Source organism: Saccostrea cucullata, unplaced genomic scaffold, assembly GCF_032062105.1.
Source record: "Saccostrea cucullata isolate Sc308-1 unplaced genomic scaffold, CSIRO_AGI_Scuc_v1 ctg2407, whole genome shotgun sequence".
Lineage (NCBI taxonomy): Eukaryota > Metazoa > Mollusca > Bivalvia > Ostreida > Ostreidae > Saccostrea > Saccostrea cuccullata.
The window spans coordinates 47033-68531 of record NW_026935817.1 but is presented as its reverse complement, the minus strand read 5'-3'; the positions used below and the strand labels follow the sequence as shown (position 1 = coordinate 68531).

General features: G+C 35.2%; 4 protein-coding genes across 4 annotated transcripts; 3 read left to right on the top strand and 1 right to left on the bottom strand.

Moving 5' to 3' along the window:
- Window positions 1–6135: 6135 nt before the first annotated feature.
- LOC134243834 (uncharacterized) lies at window positions 6136–7686 on the bottom strand. The gene has a single exon (XM_062726061.1). It carries the CDS (start codon window positions 7684–7686, stop codon window positions 6136–6138), a length of 1551 nt encoding a protein of 516 aa, XP_062582045.1.
- A 15-nt stretch (window positions 7687–7701) lies between these two features.
- Window positions 7702–8286, top strand: LOC134243832 (uncharacterized). The gene has a single exon (XM_062726060.1). The coding sequence runs from the start codon at window positions 7702–7704 to the stop codon at window positions 8284–8286; it is 585 nt and encodes a 194-aa protein (XP_062582044.1).
- A 1106-nt stretch (window positions 8287–9392) lies between these two features.
- On the top strand, window positions 9393–11150 carry LOC134243838 (uncharacterized). The gene has a single exon (XM_062726068.1). The coding sequence runs from the start codon at window positions 9393–9395 to the stop codon at window positions 11148–11150; it is 1758 nt and encodes a 585-aa protein (XP_062582052.1).
- A 5596-nt stretch (window positions 11151–16746) lies between these two features.
- LOC134243836 (cation-dependent mannose-6-phosphate receptor-like) lies at window positions 16747–21365 on the top strand. The gene is made up of 7 exons (XM_062726063.1): window positions 16747–17015; window positions 17634–17724; window positions 18065–18198; window positions 18345–18423; window positions 19487–19563; window positions 20356–20482; window positions 21239–21365. Exons 1-7 carry the CDS (start codon window positions 16864–16866, stop codon window positions 21296–21298), a joined length of 720 nt encoding a protein of 239 aa, XP_062582047.1. The 5' UTR covers window positions 16747–16863; the 3' UTR covers window positions 21299–21365.
- Window positions 21366–21499: the final 134 nt, after the last annotated feature.

The following is a 21499-nucleotide window of genomic DNA, read 5'->3' as shown; positions in this document are numbered from 1 at the left end:
TTCTTTTTTTATTTCCGACGTTTTCTCTTTTTTTTATTTCCATAATTAAACTGTGCTGCAATTTAATGTTTTCCAAATAAGTGGAAGTGGAATTTTAATAGCATGTATGGCCGAATAATATTGATAAAAAAAATATTAAAAATGCATACATGTAGGACTAAGTATACATGTAGGTACTGGTTACGCTCCTTATTATCAAAAAACCATATTTATCCGTTGTAAGATCACAACACGTACAGTTCACAACACGTACATATGTACCAAAGGGAAAAATTATTATTCACAGCCGCTTCGTTGATAGCTTAACAAAACTCAAAAATTAGTTTTTAATGATTGGTCTATGATTTTTTTCCTTTAAATTTCTAATAGGCAAAGTCTGAAAATCTGTTACTAAAGAAACTATCTGAAAATGTCGGAAATGAAAATTTAAAAAATGTCGGAAATGAAAAGTTGACAATTACAAGAATTTCCGGAAATGAAATGCTGCATACTCGCGCGCTGACAACCGCAATCATGAGGCACGTCTATTTTGAAGACCCACTTCCACCCCAGCATTTCTGTCCCTAATATGATGATTAACGTGTCTTATAAAATTATATATTCTATTATAGATTTTATTCAATTCTTTTACTGTTTTTATTTTTTTCTTTTGATTACTATCTTTTTGCTAACCCTTTCTTTTGAGGTTTTTATTGTCTTTTTGATGTACCATCTTTTTGCCAACTTTTTTCTTTTGATGTTTGCCTATTTTGTTTTGATGTACCATCTTTTTGCCAACTTTTTCATATGATGTTTTGATTGTCTGTCTTGCAGATACTTTTTTCTAGTCATTTTTGGGGGATCAGACATTATCATATTTAATGTCACTGATAATCAAAGCTTGTGAATCCGATCCCCTTCTTGGTTGTAAAAGTGTTCTCATTTATACAGTCATTTTGATAAATGACATTATTCATGTCCATGAAGTGTTTTATTTGACTTGTACAAAATTAGCAAAAACAAGCTGCGGTGATTTTCCTATAAGCATTAAAAGACACAAAGAAATATAAAGGAGGAATGCTACGCCAAATTCCACCTAATGAATTTCCAAGACACCTTTTTAAAAATTTATTTCAGCTTCAATCAACTGATATCAATTCTGAATTATTCTAAATGTTTTTATCTACGGGTAAATAAATTAGAACTACATTTATCGAGTGAAATGATTGCAAGTTTTAATTACGTGCAAGTTTTAAAAGACGTTGATGACAATGGAAAAATAAAATAAATACTGATCTGTTGATTTTATTTTCTGGAATCAGTTGTCTATAGCAAAACATACCTTAAATGTGTTAAATGACCATAAAAATATATGGAAGGTTAGGATCATAACTTTTTTATTTAAAAATTAAATAGCTAACTGACTTGTGACTGACAATCTTCGTAATTTGAAAATAATTAACAATCTATGCTTCCCCAGAATGCCTCCCTTCAGTGTCAGCTTTTCGAGTCTTTTGATCGTTGAAAAGATGTTTTCCTACACATTCCAACGTAAAAATTGATTCCCTCTAGTTGTTTGATTTGAAGAATTTTCAATTTACCGTTGCTAAGGAAGCTTTTACACATAAATTTTAGCTTTTCTGGACTTGATTAGATTTTTAGACGAGCTTTTCTATACATGTATAACGTAAAAATTTGATCCTCTTTTGTGGACTCCTCTACCCCATAAGGTCATGATTTTAACTATTTATAATCTTAAATACATCAAGAAGTTTTCACATTTATTGCAGTTTGTTTCATGTGGTTCTTGAAGAAGATTTTTAAAGTTTTTCTAAAATTTTAATATAAAATGTTGATCCCCTTTGTGGTTTCATCCTACTCTGGGTGAGGAGGAGGGGGCATGATTTGAACAATTTAGAATTAAACTACTTCAGGAAGTTTCCACATTAGTTTCAAATTTACCAAAAACAAGTTTTCTCTCTTTGTTTTCCCAAATAATTAATGTTTTATGAAAATCCATGAAAAATTTCCAAATCAAAAGTCATTCAAATAGTTATGCTATCTTTTGAAAATTGAGTTGAAAGTAGGGGAAGAACAATATTATCTTTATCTCTTTTTGTCAGATATACCCTAATTGAAAGAGATTTTCCCATTTGAATCTCTGATCCAGAATCAAATTGCACTCATATCTTTTTATGTTTTTCAACGTTGGTTTTATTTAATTAATTTTCCATTCATATTTGTTTACAGAGATGACTGAGAAGGTTATTCAAGAGAAAATCACTAACATTCAGAAGAACCTGACGATCAATCGAAAAGAAACGAGTCAGTACATCCGCACTTTGACAAGTGCCCCCGATGAGAGACGCTCTTCAAAGAATATCGGAATCGCAGGTGCTTTTGTCATTGGCGCCATAGGGAGCGTTTTTATCATCAATGACTGTATCAATTTCGTCAAAGGGATTCGAAATAACCATGAACGTACCAGTCATAAATGACATTTTTAAAAGAAAGAACATGTAGTGATGTTCAGTTTTATCGTGTGGTTATGAAGTGCGATCTACAGATTTGTATGAGGAAAGCAATTTTTTTAATATATATATAAGGTAAATTGATCACAATTGTTAATTTTCTGCAAATGAAACCTGTGAGTACACATGGCATTGTACCTATTAGAATTTAGTTGACTTTACCATTTTTCTATTTCTGAAAGAAAAATACACCAATATTCATGATGTTCTGAAACGGCCTTTATATTGACACTTCAAAATATATCGTTCCCCTTTAATGTGCCTTTAGTTTTGATATTTAAAAAAATCAGATTTGTCTAGGGTATGGATAGAAAAATCATATAGATCGACAAAATCAAACAATTTTAGACATGGAATCATACATTATGTCAGGCTTCGCCACGTTAATATCATTTAAATGTCTTAACTCAATTCAGCTCATTTATGTACATATAAACAGCAATTAAGAGATTCTGGTAAACAAATGAATATCCTCCATTACTGTCTAAACAAACTCCAATGTGATGCATGTATTTTTTCGTCAAAATCTGGCTTTTGATATATTGTTTGGAGTCCTTAACTTGAATGTTTGATTTTAATTTTTTAAAACAATAATTCAAAGTAGATTTTGTCGGATAACTTTAATATTGTAAAATGCAGTCAGAATTTAGAGCCCGAATACATTTTTTAAATTTCTATGTAATATTTTATGTAATTTTTCTTGCAGAAAGACAGATCAAGCATAAAAGAATTAAAATAAATGTGCATGTAGTCAAATGATTTCGTGAAACGAATGAATGTTCTGAAAATTCAGAAATTAAATTTATATTTTTCCTTTAGAATTAAAATACATTAATCATTCGACATCATTGTTTTCACCAAAGTTGACAAGTGCTTTTTATCTATGGTCGATACAACGACTTTGTCAGCAAATACAATTCACAATTAAGTGAAATGTTGACTGAAGTTTGTCACTGCTAATTGTTTGTCCATTATTTATACATCGGATTGACGACGGATTTTTTTCCGTTATTTCCTGATCATGACAAGGAGCACATGGCGTGTGTGCCCGGTCAGCAGGGGATGCTCACTCCTTAATGGCACCTGATCCCACCTCTGATGTTTCGGAGGTCAATATCTGCTCTGCTCGTATTTTTGTTTTGTTTTATGGACTTTGATATTGAATGCTGTTTGTTATCTCCATATCCTTCCTTTATTAAATTAAAGTAAAAAATAGTTGTTTTTTTTTTTACATACCGTCTTTCTCCCCTACCGTTCACGGTAGCTCAGTCGGTCGAGCGCCCCGTGATCGAGAGGTCATAAGTTGGTATCTCGGCCGATACAGACCTAATTGGATTAAAAAATAGGTAGCAACTGTTCCTTCGCCATGCGCTCAGCACTTGAAGTGAAAGTTCTTCGGATGAGACTTTAAAAACCGAGGTGTTGTGTCACTGCAGGCGTTGGCATGATAAAGACCCCTCACTCCTCAAGGCCCTGAGGGCCGAGTTAAGGTCAATTTTTGAAACCCTTCACCGTTATATGGTGACGTCTCTACATGAGTGAAAAAATCCCGAATGAGACGTTAAACAACATACAATCAATCAGTTTTTCTCCCCCTTTCCGATTTGACTAATTATCCTAACATCACAAGGTGTTAAAAGACCGGGTTTGATCGGTCAATATGGCATTATTCCTCCCAAAATGACACCTACTCTCACTTCTGATGCTTCATTTTTGGCTCTGCTCTACTTTTGTATTACATGTATTTCAATGAATTTTTTATCTTGAATACTGGCCGTTATTTCAATATTTCCTTTACACCTGCATAGTGCAGTGGTTAGATTGTTTCTTTAGAGTTGCAAAGTATGGAATTGATCCGTATGTCGCAGGTTTGAGTCAACTTGCAGGATGTCAGACCTTCGATTCGAAGAAAACCATATAAACCGCACAGTAATGAAGCTCAAATATGCATTGCAATAATACTATTCAAAAACAGAGCAAACGCGGACTTCAGAGGTGGAATAAGTTGCCATGATGGAGCAAGAATCACCCTGTCAACCGGTCACACTCGCTCCTTGGTACGATCGGACAAACAGACAGACAAGTTAATGCAGAAAATTTGTATAAAAACGTCAATCAACATACGAGTTATTTATTGAATGTATTTGCTGATAAAATCATTGTATCAACCAAATAATTTGTAAAATGTTGACCTTTTACAAGGCTGTTGATATCCTCATACAATATTTCATCAAATGTCCTTGCTTCAAAGATTTTTCATACGTAGAATATGCTCTTGTGTAAGTTCATAGTAGCTCAGTCCTTACAGCACTCGCTTTGTGAGATCGTGAGTTCGATTCTCAGTCACGACTGACCTAAATGTGAAGCAACTGTTCCTTAACCATGCGCTCGGCACTTGCTATGAAAGTTGTTGGTCCTTCGGATGAGAGGTTAAAAACCGAGGCCCCGTGTCATGGCAGCCGTTGGCAAGATAAAGATCCCTCACTGCTCAATGCTCTAGCTGAGTGGCGAGTAAAGCTCAAAAAGCCCTTCACTGGTATTTAGTTACGTCTCTATGAGTGAAATATTCTCGTGTGGAACGTAAAACAACATGCAATTAATCAATCAATCTATCAATAACATTAACGTGGTGACATTATAGAAGGTAATTGTGTCCAAACTTATAAATCGTATGTCTCATTGTCTACATATGTTAGTAGGTATAATTCTGATGTCCTAGTAACTATGTAATTCCGAAAATGCAACTGTGTAGAAATATAATTTTGTACTATTATTGTGTGTATTTTCGATTTTATTGGTGTAAAAAAAAACCGTTATCTAAATTACCGAGCTTTAAATAAAATACAAAGTCAATTAATAAGTCTACAACAGTAAAGTTTATTTGGTATTAATTGACTTCGTGTTATATTCAAAGTGAGACAAAATAGAATCGGAAAAAAACAAAGTTTACAATATTAAAAGTACCCCCATTCGTATAGTATAAAGTCAAAGTCAACACAGTTGTATACCGGTATTCAAAACTACGTGCTTTGATGTCGGAATTACCCACTAACATATGAAGTCGATTGCAGGTTTGGATTAAAAATCTTACCAGTTTTGATTTCTTAACACGATCACCCTCCATAAGACATAATCTCAATAATTATGCAAACAGGCACTTGGGAATTGGATCCCCCTTTCCATTTTGTTTTTAAATCTGGGGGGTAGACACACTTTTCTTCTATTTTTGTAGTCTAATATGCACTACTTGGTATCGATTATGTAATCCGTTTGTCTTTATAAGCCGTTTTTAAATATATCATTTTTGACTGATACATAAAAGGCTTTTTATCAGTCGAAAACGATATTTTAAGAAAACGGCTTAAAAGGACAACAGGGTTGCATTATTGATATCTAATATTTTGTTAAAATTTGGAAAACATTTCATCTGTTCTCGTTAGTCCTTAACGCCAAGGGCGGTAGTCATCTTTGATCATTATTTTATCATGTCTGATCACTCAAACTAACCTATTAATGTGTCTATAAAACAGACTTTGTTTGCTGCAAATATCACATATGTCAGTGAACATTTCCTTCTAACCAAGTTTTAGAACAACTTTAATGAAGCTACCAACTTCTCCCTTGTTTACTGATGGAATTCACTGTCACTACAAAGTTTCTTAGCCAAGGAATTCAGTCTCTGTTCTGCTTGTTTTCTGTTGTTTGGCATTATCACATTTTCTGATTTGAATGGTAGACCAATGACATAATGTCCATTTTCAAAGCGAACTGAATTTGTCACAAAGTCGAGAAATCTCCTGTCTTCCCTTGACGGCTCTGGAACATCATCGATAGCTCTTTCACTAAAGTCATGATTGAATTGGTATCTCACTTGCTCCTCTAATCTTGCGTCGATGCGGTTGGCTGTGACGTATGTACTGTAAGTACCATTCTCGGGTCTTGTATCTAGCGGTCCATTGATTACCCATCCTAACAGAGTCTTAACAGCGAATGGACCTTTGTGTACACTAGTAATCACATTCCATGGCTCCATTGCTTTTGGTACGTTGACACCAATCAACAAACCAACATCGCTATCTATGGTGTCAATATGTACATCACGCAGATGCGGCCATCTATGTAGGTCCTCGGATGTAACAATGTCTTTCTTAGATATGGGCAGATCCGGTTGAGTGTATATAGGAGGTAAGTCAATTGTGTGATCACCATTTAAATCACTCACTTCAAGACCAGATAGAATGCTACAGTTCTCTGTCCTCTGCTGTCCCATGGTTGTTAAGTTAAGCACAGTCTTTTTGCCTTCAAGGTGAAGTGATCTTGCGATTTCCTCTGTACAAAATGTCGCTGTACTCCCAGAATCCAAGAAAGCATAAGTTGTAATAAATTTGTCACTGTTTCTCGATTTCAGACGTACTGGTATGACAGGAAGCGCTTGCCTCACTGAGTCCCCAGCCCCCATATGCGCTGTTGAAGAAACGGCTGCAGATGAGCTGTTGTTGTTTTGATCGGTAGTTACTGGGTTTTCCTTGCCTTGTCGAGGATTCACGTGAAGTATAGATGGGTGACACTTCTTACAGTGAACGCAGTATAACTTGTGTTGACAGGCTCCCTTAAGATGTCCTGATCTCAAACACGAGAAACACAGTCCCTTAGACTTGAACACTTCATATCTGTCCTTTAGGGGTAGCTTCATAATGTTCCGGCACTCTTCCAATGAATGTGATGTGCCTTGACAATAAGCACATGGTTTCACAAATCCAGATGATTTTGGTCTATGTTGTTCATATGCATAATTGTTTGTAGATAGATGAGATTCCACGGTCTTAGTTGCAAAGTTCCCTTTCTGTTTTGAGTACGTGGCTGGTTTAACATTCTGTCCGTGGGTTGAAGACGTTGAGATACTCATCACTTCTCTTCCATAAATAGGGTCGTTGGCCTTTTTAGCTTCCTTACGAACAAACTTCACTAAGTTCTCAAACTTCACAACTTCTCTTCTGTCTTTGAGCTCGTACACAACATTTCGCCACTTTTCTTGTAAATAGAAAGGAAGTTTCTTTATAATAAGTTTCATGTTCTCTGGATACTCTAAGGCTCTAGCGCTGGCTACGTTGTTGACAGCATGCTGACACTCTGTAAGGAATATTGCATAGGTATCAAGTCCCCTTGCGTATATCATTTTTTGATGAGAATGATGACAGCAGCCACGGTAGCCGTCAGAACCAATAGGATGTTACTTAGAGAATTGAACATTCCTGTCCATCGCATTACATACTGGACCGACAGCATGGCCGTTCTACGTTATATTCAGAATAGTACGGCGAGATTTCATACTTTTGTGGCAAACAGATTAGCAGTTATCCACGAAGGGTCACAACCAACTGACTGGAGATACATTAACACAAGGTTGAATCCAGCGGATCATGCATCTAGAGGTATCTCTGCAGATGGCTTATTGAAACAGGAGAACTGGATCAAACCCTCTAATTTCTTGTTTGAACCTGAGGATCATTGGCCAACACCAGCTTCACACCTCACTGACACAGAACTGTTTGACAACGACCCAGAGGTGAAAAAGGTTACTGTAAAGACAGTTGTCACAAAATCACAGGAATTACAAGAGAACACAGCAGATATTAATGAGCTGTTTCAACATCATTCGTCTTGGTATTTATTAAAACGTAGTGTGGCATGGATTTTGAAGGTGCGTAAAGAACTGTTAAGACGTGTTCGTGTGAGACTGTTCGAGATGTGCTTACTAGAGACTTTGAATATATGAATATTTGTCTTTATCATGTATTGAATTTGCTAGGTATCATGTTTCATGTGCATATATCATTTTTTGATGAGAATTTAGTGCAGTGTAACCTGTTTAACTTGCATTGTATTTTTATACAATTTTTGGGTTAATGGATATAATATATGTATCTATTTTTGTAATTGTGTCACATTTGTTCCACAATTAGGGGGCTGGATTGTTACGGCCATTTCGGTTACTAGACTTTTTAGGGTCATTTAAGTGTGATGTGACGTCATCGTTTTTGGGGCACAGTAATTTTTGGTGTAGAGCCCGTGTTATCATGGCAGAACGCGGCAGGGCTTGATGCCGCATTTGTTACCAGTTTGCCATTTGCTAGTTTACTATGTTTTCCAGTCTTTGTACTGATATTTATTTCACCGGAGGAAACTTCTAATTGGTGAGTTTTTCTATGTAAATCATTTAGCTGTATACACTGTATATTTGTCATCTCGGTAAAGTTAGCATTTTTATGAACCTGGCTATCAAGTTATTGTTGAAAGTACTTGTGCACTATGTTGGAGTGATAATTATAATGCTATTAGTAAGTTAGGTACATTATTGACATACATATTGTAATTTCGCTGGATATGTGCACATTTATTACGTACGGGAGATAAATCTTTTTACTGCCATGTTTTTCTATCATGATTTGTGTCAAGAAGAGTTATGCCTCTTTGTTTACATTTTGACGACAGTGTTTGTGTATTGAAGTATTTTCTAGAACATGTAATACATCATGATTATTTGCTAGGATGTGTTATTATGTGTAACTTGCTTGAAATATCTTGTATTTATAGTATTTTTTCTTTGTATTTTTTGTAGTAAATCGTCGTCATTTCCAAGTTATTTCCACGTCAGATTTTCCACGTCATATTTTCCAAGTCATTTCTACGTCTACATCTATGTCAACGTCATTTCAACGTCATTCACGTCATTTCCATGTCAACTTCAAGTCATATTTCCACGTCATTGTCATCGTCATATCTCATCATCCTCATAAATAAAATCATTGGACGCATTTACATGTTGTTTCCTGAATTTCCTGTCCCGAGTCAGTACAAAATATTTACAATTAGAAAGCCTTTATGGACAAAATTATTAGCGAAGGCTATGCACGAAAGGTACCTTTAGAAGACTTGAATCAAGATGATGGACGCGTTTGGTATTTGCCGCATCATGGTGTACTACATCCCAAGAGGAAAAAACTTCGAGTTGTGTTCGACTGTGCAGCGAGGTTCCAAGGGACTTCACTGAATGAACAATTATTACAGGGCCCTAACTTGACAAACACGCTCATCGGGACTTTGATGCGATTTAGAGAGGAGGAAATCGCTGTGATGGGAGATATCGACAGCATGTTCTACCAAGTACGTGTTCCGCCACAAGATGCTACTTTTCTACGATTTCTCTGGTGGAAAGATGGAAATCCTTCCAATAGTTTACTAGAGTACCAGATGATCGTGCATTTGTTTGGAGCCACATCTTCGCCTAGTTGCGCCAACTTTTGTTTACGAAAAACAGCTCAAGATTGGACAGGACATTTTAGTGATGAGACAATAAAGACAGTTCTTCAGAATTTCTACGTTGATGATTGTCTGAAGTCAGTGAATTCTGTAAGAAATGCTGTGACATTGGTGAAAGAGTTACAGGGACTCTTGGAAAGTGGGGGATTTCATATATCGAAGTGGATCAGCAACAGTCGTGAGGTCATGTATTCGATACCAAAATCCGATAGAGCTAAAGAGGTCAAGGACTTAGATCTTGACTATGATACACTACCAATAGAGCGAGCCCTCGGCATCCAGTGGTGTGTGAATTCTGACATCTTCCAGTTTAAACTAGACTTCAACAGGAAACCACTTACGAGGCGGGGAATTCTGTCAATGGTGAGCGGTGTGTTTGACCCACTGGGATTCTTATCTCCACTACTACTCAAGGCCAAGATCATTCTGCAGGAATTGTGCAAACTTCAGCTTGGATGGGACGACAAGATTCCAGATGACACTGCTATTCAGTGGAATAATTGGTACCAAGATCTCGAGAAATTGAGGGACTTCAAAGTGAACAGATGTCTGAAACCTTATGGTTTTCATCCACTCATGGTACAGTTACATCATTTTGCTGATGCAAGCGAAACTGGATATGGTACAGTGTCATACTTGTGCATGGAGAACGCTTCTGGTGAACATCACTGTTCCTTTATTATGGGAAAATCTCGCGTTGCTCCACTTAAGACAACATCTATTCCACGATTGGAGTTGACAGCAGCCACGGTAGCCGTCAGAACCAATAGGATGTTACTTAGAGAATTGAACATTCCTGTCCATCGCATTACATACTGGACCGACAGCATGGCCGTTCTACGTTATATTCAGAATAGTACGGCGAGATTTCATACTTTTGTGGCAAACAGATTAGCAGTTATCCACGAAGGGTCACAACCAACTGACTGGAGATACATTAACACAAGGTTGAATCCAGCGGATCATGCATCTAGAGGTATCTCTGCAGATGGCTTATTGAAACAGGAGAACTGGATCAAACCCTCTAATTTCTTGTTTGAACCTGAGGATCATTGGCCAACACCAGCTTCACACCTCACTGACACAGAACTGTTTGACAACGACCCAGAGGTGAAAAAGGTTACTGTAAAGACAGTTGTCACAAAATCACAGGAATTACAAGAGAACACAGCAGATATTAATGAGCTGTTTCAACATCATTCGTCTTGGTATTTATTAAAACGTAGTGTGGCATGGATTTTGAAGGTGCGTAAAGAACTGTTAAGACGTGTTCGTGTGAGACTGTTCGAGATGTGCTTACTAGAGACTTTGAATATATGAATATTTGTCTTTATCATGTATTGAATTTGCTAGGTATCATGTTTCATGTGCATATATCATTTTTTGATGAGAATTTAGTGCAGTGTAACCTGTTTAACTTGCATTGTATTTTTATACAATTTTTGGGTTAATGGATATAATATATGTATCTATTTTTGTAATTGTGTCACATTTGTTCCACAATTAGGGGGCTGGATTGTTACGGCCATTTCGGTTACTAGACTTTTTAGGGTCATTTAAGTGTGATGTGACGTCATCGTTTTTGGGGCACAGTAATTTTTGGTGTAGAGCCCGTGTTATCATGGCAGAACGCGGCAGGGCTTGATGCCGCATTTGTTACCAGTTTGCCATTTGCTAGTTTACTATGTTTTCCAGTCTTTGTACTGATATTTATTTCACCGGAGGAAACTTCTAATTGGTGAGTTTTTCTATGTAAATCATTTAGCTGTATACACTGTATATTTGTCATCTCGGTAAAGTTAGCATTTTTATGAACCTGGCTATCAAGTTATTGTTGAAAGTACTTGTGCACTATGTTGGAGTGATAATTATAATGCTATTAGTAAGTTAGGTACATTATTGACATACATATTGTAATTTCGCTGGATATGTGCACATTTATTACGTACGGGAGATAAATGTGCACATATCCAGCGAAATTACAATATTGCAATTCTTTACTGTTCAATTTTACTGCAATGTCTCGGATAGCCCTTGTTTTCCAGCTTATCACAACGAAACTACTTGAAGAAACGTGATCCCACGTTCCACTCGAGCGGCACATGCTCCTCCGCCATTCTCTTGGAGGCTTGAATGTCTTCCTCCCAGGCCTGGATACATGTACCAGTAACAAGCCGCTCTGTCTCAGGATCTGCCCTGGCTTCAGCGTGGCGGACAGCGGTTAGATTTCTCCCCCCCCCCCCTCTGTCTTTCTATTGCCTACCCCGTGGGGATCCGGGTTAGAATAGGTCTTCAGTAACCCCTTGCTTGTCGTAAAAGGCGACTAAATGGGGCGGTCCTTCGGATGAGACCGTATAAACCGAGGCCCCGTGTCACAGCAGGTGTGGCACGATAAAGATCCCTCCCTGCTCAATGGCCCTGAGTGCCGAGCATAGGCCCAAATTTGCAGCCCTTCACCAGCAATGGTGACGTCTCAATATCAGTGAAATATTCTGGAGAGGGACGTTAAACAGTATACAATCAATCAATCAATCTATTGCCTGGCTCCCTTGGTCCGATTGATTGCCTTGGTGGACTTGGCGGTGACTTGGGACTTTCTGGCTCTAATGGGTGGCATGATTTTTTGATTTTTGCTGAACCGTTCTCGGAGGTTTTAAGTACTTTAAAACAATTATCACAAGTGCAGAAACGCTGGGAAAGCTATCGAGCAAGAGGAGGAAAACGCCACGTGCGCCCCTCTTTTATACTCTGTGTTTTTCGGAAATCAATTGCATGCGTTTAATTAGCGATCGCTTTAAACGACCTTATTTATTTCAAAGTCGCTCGATTAACTAAAAATACAAGAATGTAAAATCTACCACAGATATAGAGGTACAAAAAATGAAATTTTAAGTTTAACTTATTTGATTTTAATTGGATCATTAGTTTACCTACATCATATGGCATAGTACATAATCATATTATACTTTTTAAGTTTTAAAAATACAGAATTCAAAAACACATACCATTCGCCATTTTCATTCTGCAGATTACAAGCCCAAGACAGAGCAACCCTTTAATGGACATCTTTCTGGATGTGCAATATTGATAGAATTTCATTTGAATTCGTTTTCTTTATGTGCGGGGTACATCGCTTTTATTTTATATCGTGCTTATGACACGTGAACATAGGCAATATCTAAAATTATCAACGGATTTTTGAAATTTTCTGGATAATTATTCTTAGCATTCGGTGTTTCCAGTCAATATTTGAAGGTGATACAATCATTTTTAAGCGGATCGTATTTCAATGAAAATTTAAATGACACAATTTTCCAGATGCTATTTATGGGCCTCTTTTTATATTTATTATATTTAGATTTAACAAAAAGACCGTCTTGCTTCGCAAATTGCTGCCGATTAAATATATTAGAGAAGAAACAATTTAAACACAGTAGAGTTATTTCTACAAAATGTCAAGAGAATAAACATAATATCAAGTAGTAAAATTGAATACTACCGATTAAATAATAAATCGATTTTTTTTTTTTGAAAATTCGATACACAAAATGTTTTGTAAGTATTTTATTTAACTAATTATTCGTTTATACACCTATTTAATTTCCAGTGTTTGAAATCAATCTTTAAACCTGAGAGTTTACATTATTTTAAATTACCAATCAGAGAATCAATCTGTTGCAATCTAATGTGATGCTGTTGATAAAGTCAACCTGTTTCGTTACTTTATGTTTTCTAATTTTCTAATGCTTATAGGGAGGGTCACCGAAGCCTGTTTTTGCTAATTTTGTACAAGACAATTAAAACCTTCAAATTTTAAACACTCATACAGCTTAACAATCCCCAATTTTAAAATTATGATAGAAATGTGAACAATTAAACATACAAAAAGAAGTCAAAATGTCTTTAATTTTCGTTTTTTTTTTCTCTCCATTCGTTCTATTTTAAGAAAAACAGATCTGAAAAGAATTTCCCTTATCTTACGAGTACAAACATTTCCAAAACAGTTCAGCGGCAAAAATTTGAGGAAAATCTTGAACAATTGTTTTTCTAACTTATTTGAATCTATAGATTATTATTTCTTTTTAACGGAAAAAATTTCAAATGTGTAATTGTTTGAAACATTGGTAAGAGAGGCATGTATTTTTTATTTGAATATTTTCAGCTTCTCCTCTGCAACCGCTCAACCAATTTCAACCAATTTTGGCACAAAGCATTTTTGGGTGAAGGGGAACAAAAATTGTGAATTTCAAGGCCCCTGCTCCCTGAGGCCTGAGGGTGCCAAAACCACTAAAATTAATGCAATCTTTAAAAATCTTCTTCTATACTCCTGGACATCAAGCAGTCAAACTGTTTGCATGATTGTAATCAGCATTGAGTCCTCTACCAAAATTATGAAATTCATGACCCCAGGATCAGGGGTTATAGTGTAAGGGCGGGGCGAAATAGATTATATAGTGAAAATGCATTATTTCTTTGGAAATCTTCTTCTCTGCTCCTGGGCATTAAATAAACTAACCAAGTGCATAGTTATGTTGAATACGACTGTCTCATCCAAAAATTTGAATTTCATGGCCCCTGGGTAAGGGATTCTGGTGTTAGGGCGGAGCTCTATTGGTTATATAGTGAAAATACATTAATTCTTTGAAAATCTTCTTCTCTGCTCCTGGGTATTAAACAAACAAAATAAGTACATAATTATAATAAGCAAGATTGCCTCTTCAAAAAAATTGTGATTTTCATGGACCCTGGGTAAGTGGTTCTGGTGTTAGAGCGGGGCTCTATTGGTTACATAGTGAAAATGCATGAATTCTTTGAAAATCTTCTTCTCTACTCCTGGGTATTAAACCAAGAAAAAACATCTTTTTCTTTTCCTTTGCTCCTGGGAAATATGCCAATGATCTACATACATATTTATGATGAAGAAATGTGCCTCTTCCAAAATAGTTCACTTCAGGGCCTTGAGGATTAAGGGCACTGCGGGGGGGGAGGGTACATAGGTTGAAAAATAAAGTAATGCTTTGAATTCTTATGATAAAACTTATGAGAAAATTTCCACAATTTTGAAATATGTGACCCCAGTTTCAGGGGCTCCTGTGGGTTGGGGTGCAGAACTGGTTATAAAGTGGAAATGCATTTTTTCTTCGTTACTCTGATCTACCTCTTGGTATTAAGTAAACATGCTAAGTGTATAGTTATGATAAATAATGGTGCCTCTTTCAAAATTGTGAATATCGTGGCTTTTGGTTTAAAATACGAACCAAATTCAGTTGTTGGAAAGTTGTTACATGATGCTAAGGTGAACTATAAGGCCCGTGGGCCTCTTGTTCATTATAATCTTTCATGCAACGCCTTTCTATTTTGTGCGGTGGGTAAACGAAAAAAAAAAGACAGAACAAATCTATTTACTTATTTCAAAAATCACAAATCTCCCGTTTTCTATAAAAACATAAAAAATATGAATATTACAAAAAGTGAACAAACTAAAAAAGAATCCTGTAAACGATGCCTATAACACGGAACCAAGGAAATTCCAGAGGTGGGATCAGGTGCCTAGGAGGAGTTGTCTCCCCCTGCTGACCGTTCACACCCGCCTTGAGCACTACGTATTAATCAGATAGTTAAAAACATCCCTTAGTCAAAATAATTTCCTTACAAAATAGGTATTATACTAAAGACAGGTCTACATGTGTACTAGTATATCCGTCAAACCCTAACGGAGGCTCGGTCGGTTGAGCGCTCTCTGCGCGTTCGAAGATCATGCGTTCGTACTGGACTGCGACTAAGTCGATAAAATAAAAAAGGCAATAAAATTAACTGTTTTTTGCCATGCGTTCTGCCCCTGCACCTTGCAGGTTCTTCAGTTTAGACCTTTAAAACTAAGGTCCCATGTAAAGGTAGACGATGGCATAATAAAGGTCCCTCTCGGCTCAATGGTCGTAAGTGTCGCGTAAAGGCCAAACTTGGAAGCCCTTCACTAGTATATGGTGACGTCTTTATATAAATGTATTATTATACCCCCCGCTTGAAAAGTGGGGGTATATAGTAATCGGTATTTCCGTCCGTCCGTCCGTCCGTCCGTCCGTCCGTCTGTACGTCCGTCCGTCTGTTACGCTTTGGGGTACCCATCTCTTATCCGCAACTCCTCTCATACCACTGAATGAAATTTGATGAAACTTCTACAGAATCTTTATTACATATTGCCATTGTGCACCTCCTATTTTACTTTTTGATCCGACAGATATTTTGGGTTTCCCGACCACAGGAAAAGATGGACTATTTCACCAGTTATAACCATATGGGAGGCGGGTGGTGTCATTTAGTGAGCTCATCGCTCACAGTACCTCTAGTTTTTGAATGGGACGTAAAACAATATACAATCAATCTGTCAAATTTTCACCAATTTTAGATGACCGTGAATGTATCCAACACTTCTAAGTTTACATTTAAATCTTCCTAGTATACTCTGACCAAAAGTCCATACATGTATGTCTGTTCAAAGATAATAAATTAAAAAGTTTGCACAATTTGACCTTTTCTCTAAATACTTGGTAAAATTTTGTTTCTATTGGAATAAATGTCATGTTAACCGAGTCGTTTCAGAGAAACAACATTTCTAAGAGACTGCAGTCATGTCTGAAATTTTTGTACAAGAAATGATGGGAAAGAACGACAACCTGAATGAAGAACGGACAAAAACGTAATATCTTTAGGCAGCCGCGATACAAAAATTACACACCTACTCTCTGTAGACAATCGGTATGTGCTCTTTTTTTGAAAATTAGTAAAATAGTAAATATCTTATAATTTTAAATTAATGCAATCATTATTATTGTACATTATAGGTATTCATTGATGTAGCCTTCGCTGATCATGCTGATATATCAATAAATTTATTTGCTGTACTATATCAATACACAGAGTATTATCTCAACTTAAACATGTGACAGATAATCAACGAAACTGAATGATGTTAGTATGTGAGTGGATAAGATATACCGTATCGCTTTATTAATTGAAGTATCTATTAACAGCCATGAACATCCTGTTGATATTTGTCACTTTATTCAAACTTATATATTACATATCCGCACAGAAGACTTGTAAGAAAGTCAATTCTTGTAAATGTAAACTGGACGATGGGAAAGTCATAGACTTGGATCCACTGGCGAAATCAAACGGACCCGCGTGAGTTATGATAGCCATTCATATTTGTAAACTAAAGTTTCAAAATACATGGTCTTTTTTAAAAGAACAAAAGTAGGATTAGTTTTAGCACTCTCAAGTCCTAGTTGTGATAATGCTATGATTTGTTTTAAACCGTTTAAAAATCAGTGGCCGCTTTCACAAAAAACGACTAAGACTAACCCCCCAAACTCTTAGTCTACAACAAATATCTTAAATAACAGAATGTTATTTTTCTATTACTTTATATTAATATTTTATAGTTAAATTCTTTATGTTATTTTATTTCAAAAATATCACTATATAACAAATTACAGAGTGGTGAAATTTTAGTCTTAGTCGTAAGATTTTTTTTTATGAGAAAGGCAACAGATACTTAACATTTAATTATCCTACAAATATTAAATATTAAAATTCAATACACAGAAGTAATGTACAAGGCGCATTTTCTACATCTACATCAAGTTATTACATCTCAATGTCTGTACGACTTGCAATTCTTCGCAAACATAAATCATGCACTTTCCGCGAATATGATGAAGTTCAAGTTCGGTGAGTATACTGTTTTAACAGGTACATGTATTCAATGTGTCATAACGTTTGAATATATTCCGTTTTCAGATTTCTTGATGTTCTGGACAGCGGAGGAGTAGACTATTTTTCTTGGAATCCCTGTAAATCATTTTCTGAAGGAGCGTGTAGTAATGCAGCGGTACTATGAATTTAGTGTAATATAATTAATCATTAAGATTTCCTATAAAAAACACTCCTTGAGTTATACATGTATGTACGTCTTTGAAAATAGCTCCAATTGTACTTTTAACTGGATCACCTGTATATATGTTTTTTTACCATCACAATCTGAAATCTAGAACAAATATTTTGGTCCGCTTTATTTGTTAGCCAAAACATTATACATGTAACCTGTCAGACGATTAACCAAATGATGAATAATGACCTTGACAGTGTTAAGTGATTTTGAACAGTGTTATGTTATTGAGATAGGAAATATTACAGAACGTAACCTGTATTTACCTTTGAATTTTTTGTAGGTATGTCAGACCCATGCAGGCACTCAGTATAACTGTGGTACCCAAGACAGTGCGGTTTTTGGTTACGATGACGCAAACAGTGTTTATACTATTACGTATAGTGCAGACAGCTTTACCAAAAGTAATGACGTCAGGTGATAAAAAATGATAGTCGTAATGGCGTAAAAAAATGATTAAATCTGCTTGCAATAATACATTAGTGATAAAATTCATTTTATGTCATATACGACTGTAACACTATGAGGAACAAATGTATTAATTACCCGTATCCCTGTTTCAGAACGACGACCCTCTACTTATACTGTGACCAGGGCCCAGATGTGTTTCAGCCAATAGGAGAAGCTGTTCAGGGAACCTATGTAAGTATAATCACTTACTATAGAAACAAGATAGTTTTAGAGAAACTCTATACGTAATTAATTTTCACTTATCCATTGAGAGAATCTTATATGGGATCCAAACTTACCTAACTTGCAAATAATTCATTATGAAAGACAAAGTGAAATTCTGTACATGAAATGTAATCAATGTAAATACAAAAATAATTATATGTTCATAAAATGCTGATCCAAACAATCAAATTCAATGTCAGATTGTTAAATTTACTCTTACGCAACATAACGTAATTTCAATATATCTGTCTAATGGACATTCTTTACGCCTTTTTAGTTTTGCGTAACATAATGCACGAAAATGTGCTAAAGAGTTAATTTGATTAATTTATTTGAAATGTGCATTTTAAAAACAAGCCTTTAAGTTAGCATACTTTTCATAACATATGGAGGAGATAGCTTTATTAGCAATTTGTAGCATACACAATACATATCATGGATATATATTCAAAAATGAAATCGTTGAAAAAAAATCATTTAAGCTTTCTTGACCATAAAATCTTTGATGTGCATGAGTTAAATTTGATATCAAACTGATCTCAGACTAATGGTTAGAGAGGGCTGCGATATTGGGTTCAGGTGAATGTAAAAGGAAAAAAATATGTAATCTTTTACTAATTAATTTTGAAAATGAGTTGAAGCTTAGGTATACTTGGTTGATAACTTTTCATTGCGATTTTGATTCCCTAGACTAATATGGATTTTCAGCAAATGATCAAGATTTCATATTTAAAAAATTACTGTGATGTAGTTTAAGGTCCTTGCCACAGAAACATCGTTGGGAATACAAAAAAGGATCAAAACTGTATATGAAAATCCAAAGATAACTTTGTGAAGCTTCTCTTCTCAATCAAGCCAAAATGACTTAGATAGGTGTTTTGCAACATTTTAGTGATTTTGATCTTTTTGGCTATGATTATGGATTTTTTTTCACTTCACTGATATTGCTAACTGAGCTACTTTTATTTCCTCTCTGAAATTCTATTTTTATATGCGGCATTTCAACTTCTGTAGATTACTTGATTTTCAGGCATTGATTTTCAAAGGTAAATACGCATGCCCAAGGGATGGTGGAGGAATGTCGGCTGGAACTATAATAATCATCATGTAAGTAGTACAAAGACAACAGGAATTAAATGGACAAGAAATGTGCAAACATTGTTAATTATATTCAAATTGTGATCTTTATTTCAGTTTTAAAATCTCTTAAAGGACTGATATACGTTCAAGATTTTATAATTTCCTTTACATGTGTGGAAATATTCCCTATCGCAAGCATATGGGGTTTATGTATACCAGTTAATTTGATACGCATGAGAACGATCTCCGTGAGAATAATTTCTAAAACTAGACAAGCTATTGACAAACAATTTGATGAAACAAGGATATCAACCGTCTAGATCGAAGTCATCATTTTTACAATTCTATGTTCGGCACAATGGCCTTGATTAAGTCAAAGTTTGATGGACGCTTTTCATACCAATTGGTAGACCATTATTTACGAATGAATTGTCTACAGATTTTTCCGTTCGCACAATCATGACAAGGATCACACGCCGAGTGTGAGCGGTCGACAGCAGATACATACAATGTACTCCTCCGCGCCAGCATCTCTGATATTCTGAAGGTCCCGTGTTTGTACTACTACATGTACCGAGTTTTATTATTTCAATGGAATTTTGAGTTAGCGTTGAATAGTGTTCATTAACTCCATATTTCATTGTATCTTTAGATGTATAAACTATTTTATTCTGAGATTACATCTGTGAAAGGGAAAATAATTCATTAAATTACTCTCACGTTATAATTTGTTATTACAAAAAATATCTCAAAAATTTTTGACGGGACATTACAGAAACTTTATGATAAACGTTTTTATAAAGATACGTTCTTTTTCAGATTTTTCAGCCTGCTAGCTGTATATTTGATTGGCGGAGTTTTATTTCAAATCCTTATCAAGAAAAATAGTGGCAAGAATGCAATACCTAATTCCAGTTTCTGGATCGGACTTCCGGGCCTAATTAAGGTATTTCTACAAAATTTCTTTTCTGTAAGACTTAGCTTAAAAACATTATTTTTGTAAGGTCGATTATAGTTGTACAATACTGGATAAATAAATAATTTAAAACTGCTTAGACACAGATTTGATGTTAATATTTCCTCAATATTTCTGTATGATTTCATGTTGCTTTAGCATTTCATATGAAAATATAATAAAAATCTTATCTTTTTTGGAAGTTTTTGAAACTTCGAATTTCTAGACGCGTTAAATTGACACATCCATACACTTTCGTTAATTTTATATTCATCCTTATTACTTAAGAAAAATAGCAATTTTGTTACGTTTTAATTAAAAAAGATATTAAAGTTATAATCTTTTAAAGCTGGCGACTCATAAAAGGAATATGTCCGCCAAATTATCTATTAATTATCAATCTATGATTCTTTCAACTGAAAAAAGATTTATGAGTCACAAATGATGTGGCTCCTTTCTTCCTTTTTTTCTTCTCATGATTGAGTTTATTATCAAGTTAAATTGTAAAAAACACAATTACCGGTACTTAACGATTACTTAAAATCACATATTCTTTCATTTACAATTGCTGATATACAAAAGATATATTTATAGATTTCTTAATGATCATGAACAGAAACATTTTCCTAATTAAATATTTTTTTATGAATAAAATCTCAGATGTTAAATATGTCTGATAATCTAGTACATACCCTTCCCAATCTTGTGTTTTATATTCACGACTTCTATTATTTTTTTTTATTATAGGATGGTGTATTTTTCATTGTAAGAAGAGGAGGAAAAAAAGGAACCTACAACAATATATGAAGCCTTGGAAAATAAACAGCTGCTAGAGAAAAAAAATCCTAGGTTTGCGTCCAGAGATGTTTGATAAGAATGATTCTTCATATGTTTCATTGAGAACAATTAACTTATTTTCAACTTAATTAGGATTTCACTGTACATGTACGTGTGTATGAAATTTTTTTTTTAAAAATCCGTCCCTCGACGATTTGTGCAGGATTCATT

Bases quoted from the DNA above. Each gene is read 5' to 3' on its own strand.
- LOC134243836 (XM_062726063.1), top strand. From the start codon at position 16,864: ATGAACATCCTGTTGATATTTGTCACTTTATTCAAACTTATATATTAC. The intron at 17,016-17,633 runs GTGAGTTATGAT...TTCCGTTTTCAG, and splicing joins GCGAAATCAAACGGACCCGC to ATTTCTTGATGTTCTGGACA. The intron at 19,564-20,355 runs GTAAGTAGTACA...GTTCTTTTTCAG, and splicing joins GGAACTATAATAATCATCAT to ATTTTTCAGCCTGCTAGCTG.
- LOC134243832 (XM_062726060.1), top strand. From the start codon at position 7,702: ATGACAGCAGCCACGGTAGCCGTCAGAACCAATAGGATGTTACTTAGA.
- LOC134243838 (XM_062726068.1), top strand. From the start codon at position 9,393: ATGGACAAAATTATTAGCGAAGGCTATGCACGAAAGGTACCTTTAGAA.
- LOC134243834 (XM_062726061.1), bottom strand. From the start codon at position 7,686: ATGATATACGCAAGGGGACTTGATACCTATGCAATATTCCTTACAGAG.